The 22,084-nt window shown below is 34.6% G+C and overlaps 1 protein-coding gene across 1 annotated transcript; it reads right to left on the bottom strand.

The window, feature by feature from the left end:
• Positions 1-2,265: 2,265 nt before the first annotated feature.
• Positions 2,266-21,676, bottom strand: LOC143233829 (uncharacterized). The gene is made up of 5 exons (XM_076470568.1): positions 21,418-21,676; positions 15,495-15,683; positions 9,429-9,538; positions 7,000-7,117; positions 2,266-2,471 (listed from the first exon to the last, which is right to left on the bottom strand). Exons 1-5 carry the CDS (start codon positions 21,452-21,454, stop codon positions 2,266-2,268), a joined length of 660 nt encoding a protein of 219 aa, XP_076326683.1. The 5' UTR covers positions 21,455-21,676.
• Between the last annotated feature and the right edge of the window lie 408 nt (positions 21,677-22,084).

Genomic DNA, 22,084 nt, shown 5'->3' with positions numbered 1-22,084 from the left:
AATATTTGTTATTTATTTAAAAAGTATAGTTTATTAATTTTGAGTTTTGTTTGGAGACATTACCGACCAGTAAGATATCGAATCTAACCTTCATAAACATGCGATTTGTTGGAGCAGTTAATGACAGAGTAGAACATGACGTCTGGGTTGTTACAGTCCGAAGCTATCTTGGCACACAATCCCGTGGTGTCGGGAACCACGCCCGTGAAGTCTCCGGTGATGGGACAAGAGGTGGCCTCTTTCACGGCAATTTCTGTAGACGGTAAGAACAGATTTGACACAAGACTAACAGCAAGTATGAAGATAGAAATAATTTGTTATAGAGGGACACCTGTCGGCAACCAATAGAACCTTTAAGACGAAAAACAAATACAAGTGTGACCTGCGGTTTGTATCTACACTATGGTTTATGGATTAAAAACACAAAATTTATAATTAATAGGAAAGTGACAGTCCAAACATAGGGACGTCCTTTAAACAAACACAAACGTATAGGCTGATGTTCGACTATCTATACGCTGAGAAAAAACCCTGGAATTTAGGAGTTCTGTGGACCAGGCCACTTTGTATCTCAGTGCAGTAAAATCACTATGAACGCTTGATAAGAGTAACAGTAAAGTCCCACTATTTGATTAGAGCAGTGGTTTTCAAAATGTATTTCACATACTGGTTCACCAACATGCAAGCAACTAACACAATGCCACGAGAGAACAAGAGAGTTGGGATAGAACTAGTAGGCGGGTGGTCCGTGGGGTATTTTGCCCAGCTGATGTGGGTCATCGACGAAAAATAAATAAAAATTACTGGAGAAGTTCAAGAGAGGTCAGAGTTTACTGTTGACTAACTGCCTCTTCTCTAGTTTATTAGTTCAAAGTTAAACACAGATAACAAACACATTTATTAACCAATAAAACATTAAATTTCTCAACAATACTATACAATAAATGTAGGCAGTGACGTCTTTTAATGTTCGTCGAAAAATATATAACAAGCAAATTTAACTTCTGTGTCTATTTATATTAGGGTTTATGGTGTATGAATCTAGTGTGTTTTAAGACAGCTGTTTTGCTTTAGTACAAAGCTTTTATAACTCTACGGATTTACAACGCTGAAATTAAGGGTTAGATTCTACGCAGTGAACACAGAAGATAGCTTTGGTTTCCCGAGACAAATTCTCTGTGTCTGGAAGATTAACAGGTGGAATTGTTGTAGGGATTCTGGAGAAAAAAAGAAAAAAAATCCAGATGTAAAACTTAGAGGAATATTTCATTCATAATAACTTTGATAGTCGCCCTAAAAATGATGGGCAAATACACCGAATTTAGTTCTATTATTCACCACACCTGTTGTCATAAAACATTAATATGAACTTTGCGATCTTTCTGGTACTAATAAAAATATGTTGAAAACAGAAGTAATAATAATTTAAATTTTAAAAATAATTACTTATTCGTAAACGAATATTTTTGACTATTTGTGTCAAACAAAGCCGTCCCTGAGTTTCAATTGATAAACTAAATAGTTAATCAACAGTACCCCCCGCCAACCTTTGAGATACCGACTAGTGAGGTTGATTGTTACTTTTATAACAATCCTAAAAACAGCTCCTAAAAACAAAATCTTTTTCCGGCAGTGGGTTGTGTACCATGAACCTTCCCATATACATCCTGAGAACGTTAAACCATTAGACCACACCTGGTCGCTGATAAGTAATAAACAGTAACCGCTATAACTAATGCTTACATCTGTTTTGTTTATTTAATCTATCAAATTTATTTCCGTTCGTAAGTTAACGGTCTGACTGATGTGTTACAGGAAAGTTCACAAATTTACAGATATTTATGTTTTAGATCCTTACTTCCTTGTGTAACCCATTCCTTGGACTCAAACTGTTGATTCCTGCACAGATTATCCGAGAAGTGGGAACTGGGAGTTGATCCAAACATGATCTCCAGGATATTGTGACTTCGCCTTTCGAGCCAGACACAGTTGTAGAAAGATTCTCCGCTTTAACAGAAAACACAACATGTAACATTTGGTTTGTTAGGGTGTTATAATATGTAGAAAACACACAACATGTAACATTTAGTGTGATAGGATGTTATAATATATAGACAACACATAACATGTAACATTTGGTGTGTTACAATGTTATAGTATGTAAGAAGATGAAATTTGTTAGTATTATATTTTCTCCCGTAGCATTTGATCTTCCATCGCATAAGCTTATCTGAGACTTGGTAGGATACGTAACAGTTTCGTTACTCACCACTGAGAGACAGTGGACACGAAGAACCGGTCGTTGGGTGTTTTGTTTTCCTTCTGTATGCAGGTCGCGGTGATTGTCTGAAAATTGACAAAATCTCTAAAAGTAAACCTTCTACCGTCTACAAGGATATGTTCCCACTGTCCTTGACTCCAGTCAGGAAACTTGCAGTGAGGCCGAACTAATAGAGCTTTAGACTCAGGAACTGAGAAAGAAGAGAGATAAACATTAAAGTGGCCTTCATCAAGCACACATAAAGGTATGTTTAATACAGTCATTAAAGTGGCCTTCATCAAGCACACATGAAGGTATGTTTAATACAGTCATTAAAGTGGCCTTCATCAAGCACACATGAAGGTATGTTTAATACAGTCATTAAAGTGGCCTTCATCAGGCACACATGAAGGCATGTTTAATACAGTCATTAAAGTGGCCTTCATCAGAAACACGTGAAGGCATGTTTAATACAGTCGTTAAAGTGGCCTTCATCACACACACATGAAGGCATGTTTAATACAGTCATTAAAGTGGCCTTCATCAGGCACACATGAAGGCATGTTTAATAGAGTCGTTAAAGTGGCCTTCATCAGACACACATGAAGGCATGTTTAATACAGTCATTAAAGTGGCCTTCATCAGGCACACATGAAGGCATGTTTAATACAGTCATTAAAGTGGCCTTCATCAGAAACACATGAAGGCATGTTTAATACAGTCGTTAAAGTGGCCTTCATCAGACACACATGAAGGCATGTTTAATACAGTCATTAAAGTGGCCTTCATCAGGCACACATGAAGGCATGTTTAATACAGTCATTAAAGTGGCCTTCATCAGAAACACGTGAAGGCATGTTTAATACAGTCATTAAAGTGGCCTTCATCAAGCACACATGAAGGTGTGTTTAATACAGTCATTAAAGTGGCCTTCATCAGGCACACATGAAGGCATGTTTAATACAGTCATTAAAGTGGCCTTCATCAGAAACACGTGAAGGCATGTTTAATACAGTCGTTAAAGTGGCCTTCATCACACACACATGAAGGCATGTTTAATACAGTCATTAAAGTGGCCTTCATCAAGCACACATGAAGGCATGTTTAATAGAGTCGTTAAAGTGGCCTTCATCAGACACATATGAAGGCATGTTTAATACAGTCATTAAAGTGGCCTTCATCAGGCACACATGAAGGCATGTTTAATACAGTCATTAAAGTGGCCTTCATCAGAAACACATGAAGGCATGTTTAATACAGTCGTTAAAGTGGCCTTCATTAGACACACATGAAGACATGTTTAATACAGTCATTAAAGTGGCCTTCATCAGGCACACATGAAGGCAGGTTTAATACAGTCATTAAAGTGGCCTTCATCACGCACACATGAAGGCATGTTTAATACAGTCATTAAAGTGGCCTTCATCAGACACACATGAAGGTATGTTTAATACAGTCATTAAAGTGGCCTTCATCAGGCACACATGAAGGCATGTTTAATACAGTCGTTAAAGTGGCCTTCATCAGGCACACATAAAAGCATGTTTAATACAGTCGTTGAAGTGGCCTTCATCAGGCACACATGAAGGCATGTTTAATACAGTCATTAAAGTGGCCTTCATCAGGCACACATGAAGGTATGTTTAATACAGTCATTAAAGTGGCCTTCATCAGGCACACATGAAGGCATGTTTAATACAGTCGTTAAAGTGGCCTTCATCAGGCACACATAAAAGCATGTGTAATACAGTCGTTGAAGTGGCCTTCATCAGGCACACATGAAGGCATGTTTAATACAGTCGTTAAAGTGGCCTTCATCACACACATAAAGGCATGTTTAATACAGTCGTTAAAGTGGCCTTCATCACACACATGAAGGCATGTGTAATACAGTCATTAAAGTGGCCTTCATCAGGCACACATGAAGGCATGTTTAATACAGTCATTAAAGTGGCCTTCATCAGAAACACATGAAATCATGTTTAATACAGTCGTTAAAGTGGCCTTTATCAGAAACACATGAAGGCATGTTTAATACAGTCATTAAAGTGGCCTTCATCAGAAACACATGAAGGCATGTTTAATACAGTCGTTAAAGTGGCCTTCATCAGAAACACATGAAGGCATGTTTAATACAGTCGTTAAAAGTGGCCTTCATCAGGCACACATGAAGGCATGTTTAATACAGTCATTAAAGTGGCCTTCATCAGACACACATGAAGGCATGTTTAATACAATCGTTAAAGTGGCCTTCATCAGACACATATGAAGGCATGTTTAATACAGTCATTAAAGTGGCCTTCATCAGGCACACATGAAGGCATGTTTAATAGAGTCGTTAAAGTGGCCTTCATCAGACACACATGAAGGCATGTTTAATACAGTCATTAAAGTGGCCTTCATCAGGCACACATGAAGGCATGTTTAATACAGTCATTAAAGTGGCCTTCATCAGAAACACATGAAGGCATGTTTAATACAGTCGTTAAAGTGGCCTTCATTAGACACACATGAAGACATGTTTAATACAGTCATTAAAGTGGCCTTCATCAGGCACACATGAAGGCAGGTTTAATACAGTCATTAAAGTGGCCTTCATCACGCACACATGAAGGCATGTTTAATACAGTCATTAAAGTGGCCTTCATCAGACACACATGAAGGTATGTTTAATACAGTCATTAAAGTGGCCTTCATCAGGCACACATGAAGGCATGTTTAATACAGTCGTTAAAGTGGCCTTCATCAGGCACACATAAAAGCATGTTTAATACAGTCGTTGAAGTGGCCTTCATCAGGCACACATGAAGGCATGTTTAATACAGTCATTAAAGTGGCCTTCATCAGGCACACATGAAGGTATGTTTAATACAGTCATTAAAGTGGCCTTCATCAGGCACACATGAAGGCATGTTTAATACAGTCGTTAAAGTGGCCTTCATCAGGCACACATAAAAGCATGTTTAATACAGTCGTTGAAGTGGCCTTCATCAGGCACACATGAAGGCATGTTTAATACAGTCGTTAAAGTGGCCTTCATCACACACATGAAGGCATGTTTAATACAGTCGTTGAAGTGGCCTTCATCAGGCACACATGAAGGCATGTGTAATACAGTCGTTAAAGTGGCCTTCATCAGGCACACATGAAGGCATGTTTAATACAGTCATTAAAGTGGCCTTCATCAGAAACACATGAAATCATGTTTAATACAGTCGTTAAAGTGGCCTTTATCAGAAACACATGAAGGCATGTTTAATACAGTCATTAAAGTGGCCTTCATCAGAAACACATGAAGGCATGTTTAATACAGTCGTTAAAGTGGCCTTCATCAGAAACACATGAAGGCATGTTTAATACAGTCGTTAAAGTGGCCTTCATCAGGCACACATGAAGGCATGTTTAATACAGTCATTAAAGTGGCCTTCATCAGACACACATGAAGGCATGTTTAATACAGTCGTTAAAGTGGCCTTCATCAGACACACATGAAGGCATGTTTAATACAGTCATATGGGTAGTTAAAACTACCCATTACTTCAAATACGTATTCTCACTAAAACGTTTCTATCGACAAATTACTTGTACCATTTTCAATTAGTGTTATTTAACTGTCTCATCAAAATACTTTAATATTCCTGTTATTAAAACTATCCAACCGAACTACCCCTAAAGTTTTCTGTATGTTGTCGCTGAAACGTCTTTACGAAGTCCATATATTTCATCAGCGATATGCTTATAAGCCTTTATATAATTAAGATCCTAAGTGTTTTCACAGTGAATTAAAATGTAAATTGCATGCATGTTATGTTCCAAGACCTAAAAATAGTGTGTTTTCACATATACAGGTCTGAGAAAGAGAATACTATATTAAAATAATTTTGAACAAGCACCTCGGTAAGGCACGTGGAAATTACAGGCGATATGAATTTGTCGTCGATAGGCGTGTATCAAAACCACAATTTGATATTGTTAGACCATTTTGAGGTACTGCGATGTCTCCCAAAATACTGATTGTTTTAGAGAGTAAAACAGCATACAACATAACTAAGTATGATTTTTGTATGGAAACAAGACCAAACAGATAAGGCATGATTCTTGTCACACGGGTCAAACATTTTGCAAATTAAAACGTGTTCGTGGTAGTTCTCACGGAGAGACTCTGCTCAAGTCTCCGGATACATAACCGACGGATGTCAGTAATGATATTCTACAACTGCCATTGTCGTACACTAGATGGATTATGAAAAACATACAGAAAGGAGTTGCATACTTCAGACATGATATCCTTATGACGTAAGTTTATGTAATGTGGTTATTACCACGATTTAGATAGAGCGTAACTGGACATGAACTATAACGAAGTGCTGAGACTCCAAAACTATTTTAATACCACACAGTCAATCCTCTGTGTTTCTGGTCTTCGTATACGAACATTTAAGTAGGATTTAAAATCCTCGTTTAAGGACCTAGCTTTGACAAAACTGTATTGATGTATATAGTACAGTTGAGAACGATACTCATTATGTTTCACTATGTAATTTTCAAACTGTAACATGTTTTATCAGGCGGTATACAGCCCAGTTCTGAGCACGATACAGACCACCTGTGTTACAACAACCAACGATCGGTTTAATTATTATCTATACGATAATCCCCTGTCCCATGTCACAAAACATCAAATAATATACATTTGAAAAATGAAATATTTGTTAACATGTTAAAGATTTCTGACTTACATGGAGAAAGCAGCAGAGACTCGTAACCTTCTGACGAACTGCGAAGTCTGGTAGAACAGGTAGAGTCAGCAGATAAAGAGATAAAGACCACCCCTGTTTCCTCGTCTTTCTTGTACAACTGTTCGTGAAATAAGTGGAAGTTATAATTTAACTCTGGTCTTTACCTGAAGATAATTATATTCTATTTAACTGACTGAATAACTTGCTGGTATATCTTTATTTACTGCAGTGAACAATCAGGTGAAAAGTTTAAGCGCCATTATAAACGTGAAATCTGAGACTGTGTTGGTTATTGTGCCTCTTCTCTCACACACACAGAGAACAGAGGGTGAATTAACACTTCAATTTGTTCAATATTAAAAAAGGTGGTTTTGAGCCTATGTTTTAGAGACAACTTTAAGACAGGATTTCTTTTGTTAACTGATATGTTTTTAAAGTGAAACACAGCATCCTCAAGTCTTTATACTATCTAGTACTAAGGTCTACCTGCTGGAAATAAACACAGTATATATCAATAAACATTCTCAGCATCATTAATTAAACATCTCTCAACCTTTTATGGTTCTGCTATCAGTGTTTTATGTTTAACTTTCAGTTGACGTATGAATTATTTCATCTGTGATTCGGTTAGAAGGTTGAAGCATCATTGTAGTCAGCAGTGGGATGAGTAGACAGGAATACTACAAAAACAGCTACAGGCATAATGTTATTCATGGCTTGCTACACAAAATCTACCAAGGTGGTTCTAAATAGTTCCTGAATACCTCTGTGTGTCATTTGGAGAATTCCATGTTTCTTGTTCTTGACTATTAAGTTAATGATGCACTAATGGATTTCAGTAAACATGCCACTTTAAATCACATTTTGCAGCTCTAAGGACAGTGTGGGGAATATTTCATTTTTGAGTTATAAAAATGTCCAATAAAGTTTGATTAACATTAAGAAACAAAACGAATTAGATAGTTCATTATTTTTAAATGTCCCCCAGTGAGAGTCCTGCTAATAAATTAAACTATTGTTTTAAGATTTTCAAAATACGATGACTTATTAGTGCGGATATTAGCATGTTGTTAAGGTAAACCAACATTTCAAAGTGATGTATCACTTAATAAACTGTTCTTGCATATGCACACTTAGTAATGTTGTAATCATGTGATAAATGATAGACTTGTTAGAGCAGTATTATTACATGTGTTATTAATAAACATACTTTCATATAGCATTTGAATGTTCTATATATTAAATAAAGTTGTTTCTTGTCACCGATAAGGAGAAATACCTAGAACTCACTCAAACGTATATTCTGGAAACTGCTGACGCTTACACACCTAACCAGACACTACGTAATCAGCGGTGTGTGACGCTGCCGAAAACGAAATACCACATTCTGAGGTTGTCTAATACTTTATACATTACTAATGGAAAGTGTTGCTTCAGTTGAGTCAGTATGTTATATCGCAATATGAATTTAGAATAACGATCTACAGAAACGTTTAAATTCAACGCTCTAGTCCAGTGGTTCTTAACCCTTTTCATCGTCTTACCCCTTGAGACTCTCCAGGGTATTACCATGACCCTTATAATAATTTTTGTAATGGTGAGCTTTGCGTAAAGGTAAAATAAAACAAAACTATATAAAGATCCTAATTTATTGAAAATGTTACAAATAAATGACCTTGAGAAATGCTACAAGTGCTAAACAAATACAAAATCCATTGAATTACTGAACATCATACAAAACCCACTTATTCACTCAGTGTGAGGGTTGATATAATATATATAGAGAAAATATACTAAATACGATGGAAACTTTGATATTTAAATTTTAAGTTCGATGTATTAATATTATATAGTTAAAAATTTAGGCAATTCAAAACGTTGTAATATATGAAAATTTTTACTCAAAATTAGACAGGTGGTTGCGCAACAAGCATCTCGACGCAGTTCAACTGCTGCACTTCAGCGTGTTTCTCATTGGTGGGTAGTTACAGACACTTGTCACAAAAACTACAAACTGAAGCGTGTTTCTCATTGGTGGGTAGTTACAGACACTTGTCACGAAAACTACAAACTGAAGCGTGTTTCTCATTGGTGGGTAGTTACAGACACTTGTCACGAAAACTACAAGCTGAAGCGTGTTTCTCATTGGTGGGTAGTTACAGACACTTGTCACGAAAACTACAAACTGAAGCGTGTTTCTCATTGGTGGGTAGTTACAGACACTTGTCACGAAAACTACAAACTGAAGTGTGTTTCTCATTGGTGGGTAGTTACAGACACTTGTCACGAAAACTACAAACTGCTCCGTGATTTCCCCAATAATTCTCAAATCATCCGTGACCCCCCGAGAAACTTCAAACGACCCCCAGGGGTCACGATCCCCAGGTTAAGAACCACTGCAGTCTAGCCTAAAGACGTATGTGGCTTACCCCACAACGGTACTTGGGTCTCCCCTCTGGTTCTGGCCGTAGATCCATAAGAGCAAGATGGCGATCTTCGTTAGGCCCTTCCCAGTCCCCTAAACACAAAAACTGGACGTCTAAAAGAAAAAAAAAACAACAACAAAATGTTGTTACATTAATAACAATGCTTTAAATTAGAAGTTAGTCCTAGCTCAGAAGCTAGTCCTAGTTCAGGTACACAATAACCTATAATATATAGACGTAACATCTTATTTTATACTTTCCAATAGTATTTAGTCCTAACTCAGGTACATAAGAACCTATAATATATAAACGCATCATCTTACTTTATGCCTTCCATTGTTATAGTTAATTATGACAAGTAGAAAGGTCTCAAACTGATAACTTTCGATAATAACGTTTTTATTATTAATACAAACGTAGAATAATTCGGATAGTAAAATTTGTATGGTTAGCACAGACTTATGGAGCTCCCAATAAATTCGAAAAATATCATTTGTTATTGTCAACGAAAATATCGAACTCACAACAAGTTCCAAGATAACAATTGTATTGTTATTACAAAGTTAGGGAACTCACGAGTTTCAAAAGTAAAGTCTGTTAAACTTGTGTTTTGAATAGAAACGTTTATGGAAGTCATTTTCCTCAGTTTTACTTTAGGATTGTTTGTTTTTGAATTTCCAGTAAAGTTACACGAGGGTTATCTGTGCTAGCTGTGTAAGACTAGAGGGAGGGCAGCTAGTCATATCCACCCACCACCACCTCATGGGCTACTCTTTTTACCAACGAAAACTGGGATTGACCTCACGTTCTAACGCCCCCATGGTTGACAGGGCGAGCATGTTTGGAGCGACAGGGATTCGAACCCGAGACCCTCAGATTAGGAGTCGAACGCCTTAACACACCTGGCAATGCTGGGCCACCACTTTAGGAACAACTTTAATCTTACTCTTCAAGTATCCAAATTTTTAAAACAAATTACCTATTGTGATATCCTTTCATTGTTACGTTTAAAAGTAATAACCTATTGCTACATGTTATCATTGTTACGTTTAAAGTTGATAACCTATTGTGACATCCTTTCATTGTTACATTTAAAGACAATAACTATTGCTACATGTTATCATTGTTACATTTAAAGGTGATAACCTATTGTTACATGTTATCATTGTTACGTTTATAGTTCACAACCTATTGTTACATGTTATCATTGTTACGTTTAAAGTTGATAACCTATTGTGACATCCTTTCATTGTTACATTTAAAGGTAATAACCTATTGTTACATGTTATCATTGTTACGTTTAAAGTTGATAACCTATTGTGACATCCTTTCATTGTTACATTTAAAGGTAATAACCTATTGTAAGATCCTTTCATTGTTACATTTAAAAATAATAACCTATTGTTACATGTTATCATTGTTACGTTTAAAGTTCATAACCTATTGTTACATGTTATCATTGTTACGTTTAAAGTTGATAACCTATTGTGACATCCTTTCATTGTTACATTTAAAGGTAATAACCTATTGTTACATGTTATCATTGTTACGTTTAAAGTTGATAACCTATTGTTACATGTTATCATTGTTACATTTAAAAGTAATAACATATTGTGACATCCTTTCATTGTTACATATTATCATTGTTACGTTTAAAGTTGATAACCTATTGTTACATGTTATCATTGTTACATTTAAAGGTAATAACCTATTGTGACATCCTTTCATTGTTACATTTAAAGGTAATAACCTATTGCTACATGTTATCATTGTTACGTTTAAAGTTAATAACCTATTGTGACATCCTTTCATTATTACATTTAAAGGTAATAACCTATTGTTACATATTATCATTGTTACGTTTAAAGTTGATAACCTATTGTGACATCCTTTCATTGTTACATTTAAAGGTAATAACCTATTGTAACATCCTTTCATTGTTACATTTAAAAATAATAACCTATTGTTACATGTTATCATTGTTACGTTTAAAGTTCATAACCTATTGTTACATGTTATCATTGTTACGTTTAAAGTTGATAACCTATTGTGACATCCTTTCATTGTTACATTTAAAGGTAATAACCTATTGCTACATGTTATCATTGTTACGTTTAAAGTTAATAACCTATTGTGACATCCTTTCATTGTTACATTTAAAGGTAATAACCTATTGCTACATGTTATCATTGTTACGTTTAAAGTTAATAACCTATTGTGACATCCTTTCATTGTTACATTTAAAGGTAATAACCTATTGTTACATATTATCATTGTTACGTTTAAAGTTGATAACCTATTGTGACATCCTTTCATTGTTACATTTAAAGGTAATAACCTATTGTAACATTTTTTCATTGTTACATTTAAAAATAATAACCTATTGTTACATGTTATCATTGTTACGTTTAAAGTTCATAACCTATTGTTACATGTTATCATTGTTACGTTTAAAGTTGATAACCTATTGTGACATCCTTTCATTGTTACATTTAAAGGTAATAACCTGTTGCTACATGTTATCATTGTTACGTTTAAGGGTAATAACCTATTGCTACATGTTATCATTGTTACGTTTAAAAGAAATAACCTATTGTGACATCCTTTCATTGTTATATTTAAAGGTAATAACCTATTGTTACATGTTATCATTGTTACGTTTAAAGTTGATAACCTATTGTGACATCCTTTCATTGTTACGTTTAAAGGTAATAACCTATTGCTACATGTTATCATTGTTACGTTTAAAAGAAATAACCTATTGTGACATCCTTTCATTGTTACGTTTAAAGGTAATAATCTATTGCTACATTTTACCTTTGTTACGTTTAAAGTTGATAACCTATTGTGACATCCTTTCATTGTTACATTTAAAGGTAATAACCTATTGTAACATTTTTTCATTGTTACATTTAAAAATAATAACCTATTGTTACATGTTATCATTGTTACGTTTAAAGTTCATAACCTATTGTTACATGTTATCATTGTTACGTTTAAAGTTGATAACCTATTGTGACATCCTTTCATTGTTACATTTAAAGGTAATAACCTGTTGCTACATGTTATCATTGTTACGTTTAAGGGTAATAACCTATTGCTACATGTTATCATTGTTACGTTTAAAAGAAATAACCTATTGTGACATCCTTTCATTGTTATATTTAAAGGTAATAACCTATTGTTACATGTTATCATTGTTACGTTTAAAGTTGATAACCTATTGTGACATCCTTTCATTGTTACGTTTAAAGGTAATAACCTATTGCTACATGTTATCATTGTTACGTTTAAAAGAAATAACCTATTGTGACATCCTTTCATTGTTACGTTTAAAGGTAATAATCTATTGCTACATTTTACCTTTGTTACGTTTAAAGTTGATAACCTATTGCTACATGTTATCATTGTTATGTTTAAAGTTGATAACCTATTGTTACATGTTATCATTGTTACGTTTAAAGTTCACAACCTATTGTTACATGTTATCATTGTTACATTTAAAGGAAATAACCTATTGTGACATCCTCTCATTGTTACATTTAAAGGTAATAACCTATTGCTACATGTTATCATTGTTACGTTTAAAAGAAATAACCTATTGTGACATCCTTTCATTGTTACATTTAAAAATAATAACCTATTGTTACATGTTATCATTGTTACGTTTAAAGTTCATAACCTATTGTTACATGTTATCATTGTTACGTTTAAAGTTGATAACCTATTGTGACATCCTTTCATTGTTACATTTAAAGGTAATAACCTATTGTTACATGTTATCATTGTTACATTTAAAGTTGATAACCTATTGTGACATCCTTTCATTGTTACATTTAAAGGTAATAACATATTGTTACATGTTATCATTGTTACGTTTAAAGTTCATAAGCTATTGTTACATGTTATCATTGTTACGTTTAAAGTTCATAACCTATTGTTACATGTTATCATTGTTACATTTAAAAGTAATAACCTATTGTAACATCCTTTCATTGTTACATTTAAAGGTAATAACCTATTGTTACATGTTATCATTGTTACGTTTAAAGTTCACAACCTATTGTTACATGTTATCATTATTACATTTAAAGGAAATAACCTATTGTGACATCCTTTCATTGTTACATTTAAAGGTAATAACCTATTGCTACATGTTATCATTGTTACGTTTAAAGTTGATAACCTATTGTGACATCCTTTCATTGTTACATTTAAAGGTAATAACCTATTGTTACATGTTATCATTGTTGCGTTTAAAGTTGATAACCTATTGTTGCATGTTATCATTGTTACGTTTAAAGTTGATAACCTATTGTTGCATGTTATCATTGTTACGTTTGAAGGTAATAACCTATTCCTACATGTTATCATTGTTATGTTTAAAAGTAACAACCAATTGCTACATGTTATCATAGTTACGTTTAAAGTTGATAACCTATTGTTACATGTTATCATTGTTACGTTTAAAGGTAACAACCTATTCCTACATGTTGTCATTGTTATGTTTAAAAGTAACAACCTATTGCTACATGTTATCATTGTTATGTTTAAAGGTGATAACCTATTGTTATATATGTTATCATTGTTATGTGTAAAGGTAATAACCTATTGATACGTGTTATAATTGTTATGTTTAAAGGTAATAACCTAATACGTGTTATGATTGTCATGTTTAAAGGTAATAACCTATTGATACGTGTTATGATTGTTATGTTTAAAGGTAATAACCTATTGATACGTGTTATGATTGTTATGTTTAAAGGGAATAACCTATTGATACGTGTTATGATTGTCATGTTTAAAGGTAATAACTTAGTGATACGTGTTAAGATTGTTATGTTTAAAGGTAATAACTTAGTGATACGTGTTATGATTGTTATGTTTAAAGGTAATAACCTATTGATACGTGTTATGATTGTTATGTTTAAAGGGAATAACCTATTGATACGTGTTATGATTGTCATGTTTAAAGGTAATAACCTATTGATACGTGTTATGATTGTTATGTTTAAAGGTAATAACCTATTGATACGTGTTATCATTGTTATATTTCAGTAACTATTATCAATCCTTAGCTTAACTAAATTTAGTGTTTACAATTTGTTCTTAAAAGTAGCGCCCTTAGTGGTACAGCGGTAAGTCTATTGACGTATATCGTTAAAAACTAGGCTTCGATACTCGTAGTGGCTACAGCACAGATAACCCAATGTGTAACTTTGTAAGTAATAACAGGCAAACAAACTCAGTAATAATTATTTTATATTATTCAACCAATAAATACATTTAGGCTTACTAGTACTAATTTTTACATTTAGGCTCACTACTACTAATTTTTACATTTAGGCTTACTACTACTAATTCTTACATTTAAGTTTACTACTACTAATTCTTAAATCTAAGCTTACTACTACTAATTCTTACATTTAGGCTTACTACTAATAATTCTTACATTTAGGTTTACTACTAATAATTCTTACATTTAAGTTTACTACTACTAATTCTTACATTTAAGCTTACTACTACTAATTCTTATATTTAGGCTTACTACTAATAATTCTTACATTTAGGTTTACTACTACTAATTCTTACATTTAGGCTTACTACTACTATTTCTTACATTTAGGCTTACTACTACTATTTCTTACATTTAGGTTTACTACTATTAATTCTTATATTTAGGCTTACAACTACTAATTCTTACATTTAAGTTTACTACTAATAATTCTTACATTTAGGTTTACTACTACTAATTCTTACATTTAAGTTTACTACTACTAATTCTTACATTTAGGCTTACTACTACTATTTTTTACATTTAGGTTTACTCCTACTAATTCTTACATTTAGGCTTACTACTACTATTTCTTACATTTAGGCTTACTACTACTATTTCTTACATTTAGGCTTACTACTACTAATTCTTTATAGTATAAAAATCATATTCATGTCTGGGAAGTTGCACTGTCGAAATCGGATGCCCAGACTGTTACCATGGGGACAGTTGCTACTACTATTTCTTACATTTAGGCTTACTACTACTAATTCTTTATAATATAAAAATCATACTCATGTCTGGGAAGTTGCACTGTCGAAATCGGATGCCCAGACTGTTACCATGGGGACAGTTGCTAATCTCTGAGAAAAGATGAGGACATTGAAACTCTCCATTCTTCGCTGTGTAGGTGAAGTGATACCTACCGTTGATGGGACAAAAAATATTCTGAATCGTGGACACAGTCTTAAGATCTTGTTTCCCTAAAAGTATTAAAATACACATTCAAATAGACTTACAACATTTGTCATAAAATAGATTGTAGTCAATCAAATACCCTTCTTCAGGGCTAATTTGCTGTTTCATTACTTAATACCGTACATAGTAAACACTAGATCCAATTGTATCAATGAGGACAAATACCCAATTCAAAGATAAATAATATTATCTTTATTGATAGGTTATGTCACTGTTACAACTCTATTAAAACAATTCTTTCACAAGTACATAAACGAAACGATAACAGGTTAATAGAACTGATAAAACATCTGAACTTAGAGAACTCATAAAAACATTATGAGTGTCTTTCGATGGGCAAACGATAAGGTTACGGACTCACAACGCTAAAAACTGAAGTTCGATTCCTCGCAGTAGACATAACAGATAGTCCAATGTCGCTTTGCTCTAAAACAAACAACTAAGCCTAACATTTCATATCAGTACTAAAACTATATCAATCCGGCATGAAAATGAATAGGGAATATTATATGACAGAAAATTAAAACTTAACCTTATCGAAACATTAGTTTAATGCTCAGTGTTGACGAAATTTCGGGCGTAATCCCATTAATATCACACGCGATTCAAATAACTTGAAAGTCTCCCGTTTTGTTCAAAATCTACATACTATGTCAAGAGACAATCTAATCGTCATAAGTTTAAATATAATTCCGAAAATTCTAAAAAAAACGAACAAACTACAAACGAAATTAAATGAAACTAACATTAGCGCCATACGAAATAGTGAGAGAAAATTATAAGTTAATATGTAACAGAAAGATATAATTATAAACTAATATATAATCGTGAGAAATACTTATAAATTAATGTCTAAACTTGAAATCGTCTAACGCTGTCCTTAAGAGCCGTGTGTGGCCTACTGGTAAGCCATGTCAAAGTATGAATCTGAAGATAAAACAAGGGTTTTCCCCAATATTGTCGTTCTCTGATACACACAACAAAACTTTTCCCTAATATTGTCGTTCTCTGATACACACAACAAAACTTTTCCCCAATATTGTCGTTCTCTGATACACACAACAAAACTTTTCCCTAATATTGTCGTTCTCTGATACACACAACAAAACTTTTCCCCAATATTGTCGTTCTCTGATACACACAACAAAACTTTTCCCAAATATTGTCGTTCCCTGATACACACAACAAAACTTTTCCCCAATATTGTCGTTCTCTGATACACACAACAAAAGTTTCACCAGATATTTTGTTTTCTGCTGCTCGTGACAAAATGTTCCCTAAAACATTACATTGCTATGTTTGATTGGTACAGTTAACAAAAACTCTCTTTTGACGTTTAATAGGTAAGTCGGTGATAGGAGAGAGAAGTGTAGGGTTTGTTATGTGATAACGAATTCCAGAAATACAGTAAACGTGTTTAGACTGCACAGATTGTTTGGGTTTAATTTGAACTGATCAGAAGTAGAATAATTTGGTGAATGTGAACAGAATCTTTAATTTCCACAAAACGAATTTTTATACAAAGTCCACAAACAGGATATTTTATAACACTAGGTAACAGTGTAGTATTTAACTAGTCTCTTATAGCATGTTGACATTCACGTGCAGTGATTTACCTGTGTTGACCACGTGCACACCCTGGAGGAATGCGAAGAGTCTGTGTTTGTTGAAAGTATGTCACTTGCCCCTACCTACGGACCATGGTAATATCGGTATGCATTGATTGACACCTAACAATCTACTTTCAGAAACCATGATACGACTTCAGTATTCTTGTTTTAATTACACTCACCAGTTAAAAAAACCACACACACACACACACAAATTATTGTTCCAACGGTAACGCTTGAGGACATTCTGTACAAAACTAGGCGCTACACAGAACGAGAAACTATTGTAATGTCGCCCCAGCACTGGCTGAATCAACTTAGCCAGCTAGTAGTTTGGTTAAGAATTACTAGGTTAAACTATACTAATCTTGAGATTGTCGGGGGCCAACAACACCCCCTTCCGCGAGCTTTTTTACCAACGAGAAGTGGGACTCAACAGAATGTTCATACTGCATGCTCGGCGGCGGGATTTGATCTCGCGAACAAAACAGTTATTAGTTAGAGTTGAGGATTATCTTAGTGTAATCTCTACAAGTAGTGTACTTGAAAGATGCGATAAATATTAAATATTTGTTAAATAATTTAATTTCAGAATTCTTGTGAATGTCTATTTTATTTCCCAGTTTGATTTGTAGACAGTTGTCCATAACTCCATGATTGCTTGTTAAGTGGAGTGTTTCTACCACTTGTTGTCGCTGAGGTAGTGGTGCAGTGTTATAGATTACAGTTTCCTTGAGTGACCTCAAGAGAGTCCAAATTGCCTGGTGCGATAGACATTATTTCAACAAAGGGGAACTGTAGAGTTGACTAACGTTTACCACAGGTGGAACTGTAGAGTTGACTAACGTTTACCACAGGTGGAACTGTAAAGTTGACTAACGTTTACCACAGGTGGAACTGTAGAGTTGACTAACGTTTACCACAGGTGGAACTGTAGAGTTGACTAACGTTTACCACAGGTGGAACTGTAGAGTTGACTAACGTTTACCACAGGTGGAACTGTAAAGTTGACTAACGTTTACCACAGGTGGAACTGTAGAGTTGACTAACGTTTACCACAGGTGGAACTGTAAAGTTGACTAACGTTTACCACAGGTGGAACTGTAGAGTTGACTAACGTTTACCACAGGTGGAACTGTAAAGTTGACTAACGTTTACCACAGGTGGAACTGTAGAGTTGACTAACGTTTACCACAGGTGGAACTGTAAAGTTGACTAACGTTTACCACAGGTGGAACTGTAAAGTTGACTAACGTTTACCACAGGTGGAACTGTAAAGTTGACTAACGTTTACCACAGGTGGAACTGTAGAGTTGACTAACGTTTACCACAGGTGGAACTGTAAAGTTGACTAACGTTTACCACAGGTGGAACTGTAGAGTTGACTAACGTTTACCACAGGTGGAACTGTAAAGTTGACTAACGTTTACCACAGGTGGAACTGTAAAGTTGACTAACGTTTACCACAGGTGGAACTGTAAAGTTGACTAACGTTTACCACAGGTGGAACTGTAGAGTTGACTAACGTTTACCACAGGTGGAACTGTAAAGTTGACTAACGTTTACCACAGGTGCGTAATGAAATAGCGCATGTTACCCTCGTGTACCTTTGCCACAGGTGCGTAATGAAATAGCGCATGTTACCCTCGTGTACCTTTGCCACAGGTGCGTAATGAAATAGCGCATATAACCCTCGTGTACCTTTGAGCGAAATTCAAAAATAAACAAAAACAAACAAACATAATGAAATAAAATACATAAATGTGTCACTAAAGGAAGTTTTGGACGCGATCCATTGATCGGTCTTTATGACCACTTACCGCAGAAATGTTATCTGCACTCTGGTGTCATTGGTCAGCTTTAATAACAAATAATCCAACCAGTCGTTCAGACAAAAGTAACACAAGCGTTGGCTTGTTGACTAATTGTCTTCCCTCTATGTTATCAGAGACGGCTTTAAACAGATAGCCCTTGAAAGAAACAGACAAATAAATACACTTGCTTTGAAAAGAGTCGTGCTCTGGCACTACGTGTTGCTTCTTCTACCAAGTGTATTGTTTCTTTGTTTACAGAGGGGTCTTAACACCCATATCTAGTGATGCTGAGTCATGAGTAATAACAAGTTGCAAAATATTTCTCGTGAGATAAATTACGTGTGTATTAATATCCGTTACCTTCATCAGAAACACAAGTTGAGCGTGGCACGTGAAACATTAATTTCATTTAAAACAAACTAATATCAGTTTAAGCTGTAGTGAATTATAACATGACAATAGTAAATAATGACGTAAAACAGTTCAGTCAGAATAAGATTAATTCTAAATAACGAAGTGAACCACAAATGAATATTTTCATCACAGACTCCACGTCTGGTAAACTCCTGGGAACCAGGAAACAATGAGAACAATGGAATGTTTAGCTACCAACAATGATTTTCATGAGAATCACATAAAGGACAAGTGCTAGTGATTTAAATACAAACTAGTGGAATATTGTTTGTGTGGTTGTGTTCTATAAGATCCAGACATTATTAGTTAATGATGTTTGTGTGTAGAATATTTATTGGGGTTTATAATAGGTTACAGATTATGTGTTGAAATGAGAAAGTTAAATCCGTGTGCAGCCTACTTTCATGGGTAATTCATGACATTTAGGGAAAGAAACACAAACAAACAAAATACACCAGAACCGGATATGTTTTACAAAATACACCAGAACCGGATATGTTTTACAAAATACACCAGAACCGGATATGTTTTACAAAATATACCAGAATCGGATATGTTTTACAAAATACACCAGAACCGGATATGTTTTGTCGTCTGCTAATCTGTGACTATTTTTGTTTTATTTTCCGACTTGAAGTTCAATAGAGCAATGGAAATATAGAGTTAAGGAACTTGTGGTACATGGATCTCAACTTGTGAGATATGGAGTTAGGGAACTTGTGACATATGGAGTTAAAGAACTTGTGGTACATGGATCTCAACTTGTGAGATATGGAGTTAGGGAACTTGTGACATATGGAGTTAAAGAACTTGTGGTACATGGATCTCAACTTGTGAGATATGGAGTTAGGGAACTTGAGAGATATGGAGTTAGGGAACTTGTGAAATATGGAGTTAGGGAACTTGTGAAACATGGAGCTCAAACTTGTGGAATATGGAGTTATTCCATAAGAATATGGAGTTCAAACTTGTGAAATATACAGTTCAAAGTTGTGAAATATGGAGTTCAAACTTTTCGAATATGGTATTCAAACTCATTCTGTTTTCAGGGGTTTCAAGTTATCCGAAACGTTGCCAGTCACTGTATTACACTCAAATTTATTGTCAGGAGTTTCATGTCATGCGAAACGTTGTTAGGCACTGTATTACACTCAAATTTATTGTCAGGAGTTTCATGTCATGCGAAACGTTGCCAGTCACTGTATTACACTTATTAACTCCTGTTGACATCAATATATTTTTCAGAACTACAAAAAATACCAGTTTACCACAGGATTGTTTTAATCTTTGTTTACCATCCTCGCTTCCATGAACATCTGAGTGTTGGTACAGCCCAGGGCGTAAAAACAAAAAAGAAAAACCTTACAAAAATTAGCTTCCACAAATAAAGATGCAGAGAGAAATTTGTTCAGAAATCCACTCGAATCCTTCTGAAACGTTTTAACTAAACAAAGTTAAAATCACTTGGGAAGTTGGAAAGAAAACCCAAAAAAGCCTCCAGTTTCCTGGATTTATTTTCCGTTTCTCGACTGGTAGATGAAAAGTCTAGATATTATTAGAGAATAAACCATCAAGATGAGTGATTCTTAAAACATGTTTCACAAGCGTTAAATATCATGATTTTCTTGAGAGTCAAGAAAACATGCACACCACGTTTATTATTGACATCAGGTAACTCCCACATCGTTTTAACTGATTGTATAGTTTCTAAGCTTCATACATTAAAACAGAATGGTTCCAAACACTTGTAACAAGTAACATTAATTAATATATGGATTACATTATTTCCTTGCCAAGCGAATATATAATAACATACTGGTATAACAGTAAGCCTAACTTACTGGAATTAACCTAAGACTGTATTAATACATCAAAGTTTGTTTATACCTAGGTATACTTACTGTATAAAATTATTTCTTTAAACCGTTTCTCAAACATAGCTTTGTCATCGGGACACGTGGCACGTGCTGCCTTTTCATTGGTGTAACATCTACCGAGTCCTATTATCGTAAAAACAACAACAATCGTTGCTTCATTTAATATGTTTTGTTCATAAACATAAAGAAACAAATGGTATTATACTTCATTATAAACCAATACAGTTTGTTAATACACACATACAAACCAATACGTTTTATCCTATACGCATATAAACTTGAACGTTTTGTTCCTTCGACCATATAAACCAATACGTTTTGTTCCTTCAGATATAGAAACTAATATGTTGTTTCTATGCACCGAGCCGACCAGTTTAGTCCAGAACCTAGCAATCCAGTCTCTAACTGACTGACCTTGTTACTACTAAGGCAGGTAAGTTGCTAATTGGGCAGCCTAGTCCCAAGTTGACCTGTCCGGCATGGCCAGGTGCTTAAGGCACTCGACTCGTAATCTGAAGGTCGCGGGTTCGAATCCCCTTCACACCAAACATACTCGCCTTCTCAGCCGTTAGGGCGTTATAATGTTACGATCAATCCCATTGTTTGTTAGTAAAAAGTAGCCCAAGAGTTAGCGGTGAGCGGTGATGACTAGCTGCCTTCCCTCTAGTTTTACAATGTTAAATTAGGGACA

The sequence above is a fragment of the Tachypleus tridentatus genome, chromosome 1 (genome assembly GCF_004210375.1).
Source record: "Tachypleus tridentatus isolate NWPU-2018 chromosome 1, ASM421037v1, whole genome shotgun sequence".
In the NCBI taxonomy this organism is placed as follows: Eukaryota; Metazoa; Arthropoda; class Merostomata; order Xiphosura; family Limulidae; genus Tachypleus; species Tachypleus tridentatus.
Note: the sequence above shows the minus strand (reverse complement) of the source record. Positions and strands in the feature narration are given on the sequence as shown.

What these genes read in the sequence shown, in the direction of transcription:
- LOC143233829 (XM_076470568.1), bottom strand. Translation starts at nt 21,454, where the DNA reads ATGTTTGAGAAACGGTTTAAAGAAATAATTTTATACA. An exon ending in GTGCAACTTCCCAGACATGA is followed by an intron (nt 9,539 to 15,494) that starts GTATGATTTTTA and finishes TTTTTCTTTTAG; the next exon opens with ACGTCCAGTTTTTGTGTTTA. An exon ending in GTCTCTGCTGCTTTCTCCAT is followed by an intron (nt 2,472 to 6,999) that starts GTAAGTCAGAAA and finishes CTTCTTTCTCAG; the next exon opens with TTCCTGAGTCTAAAGCTCTA.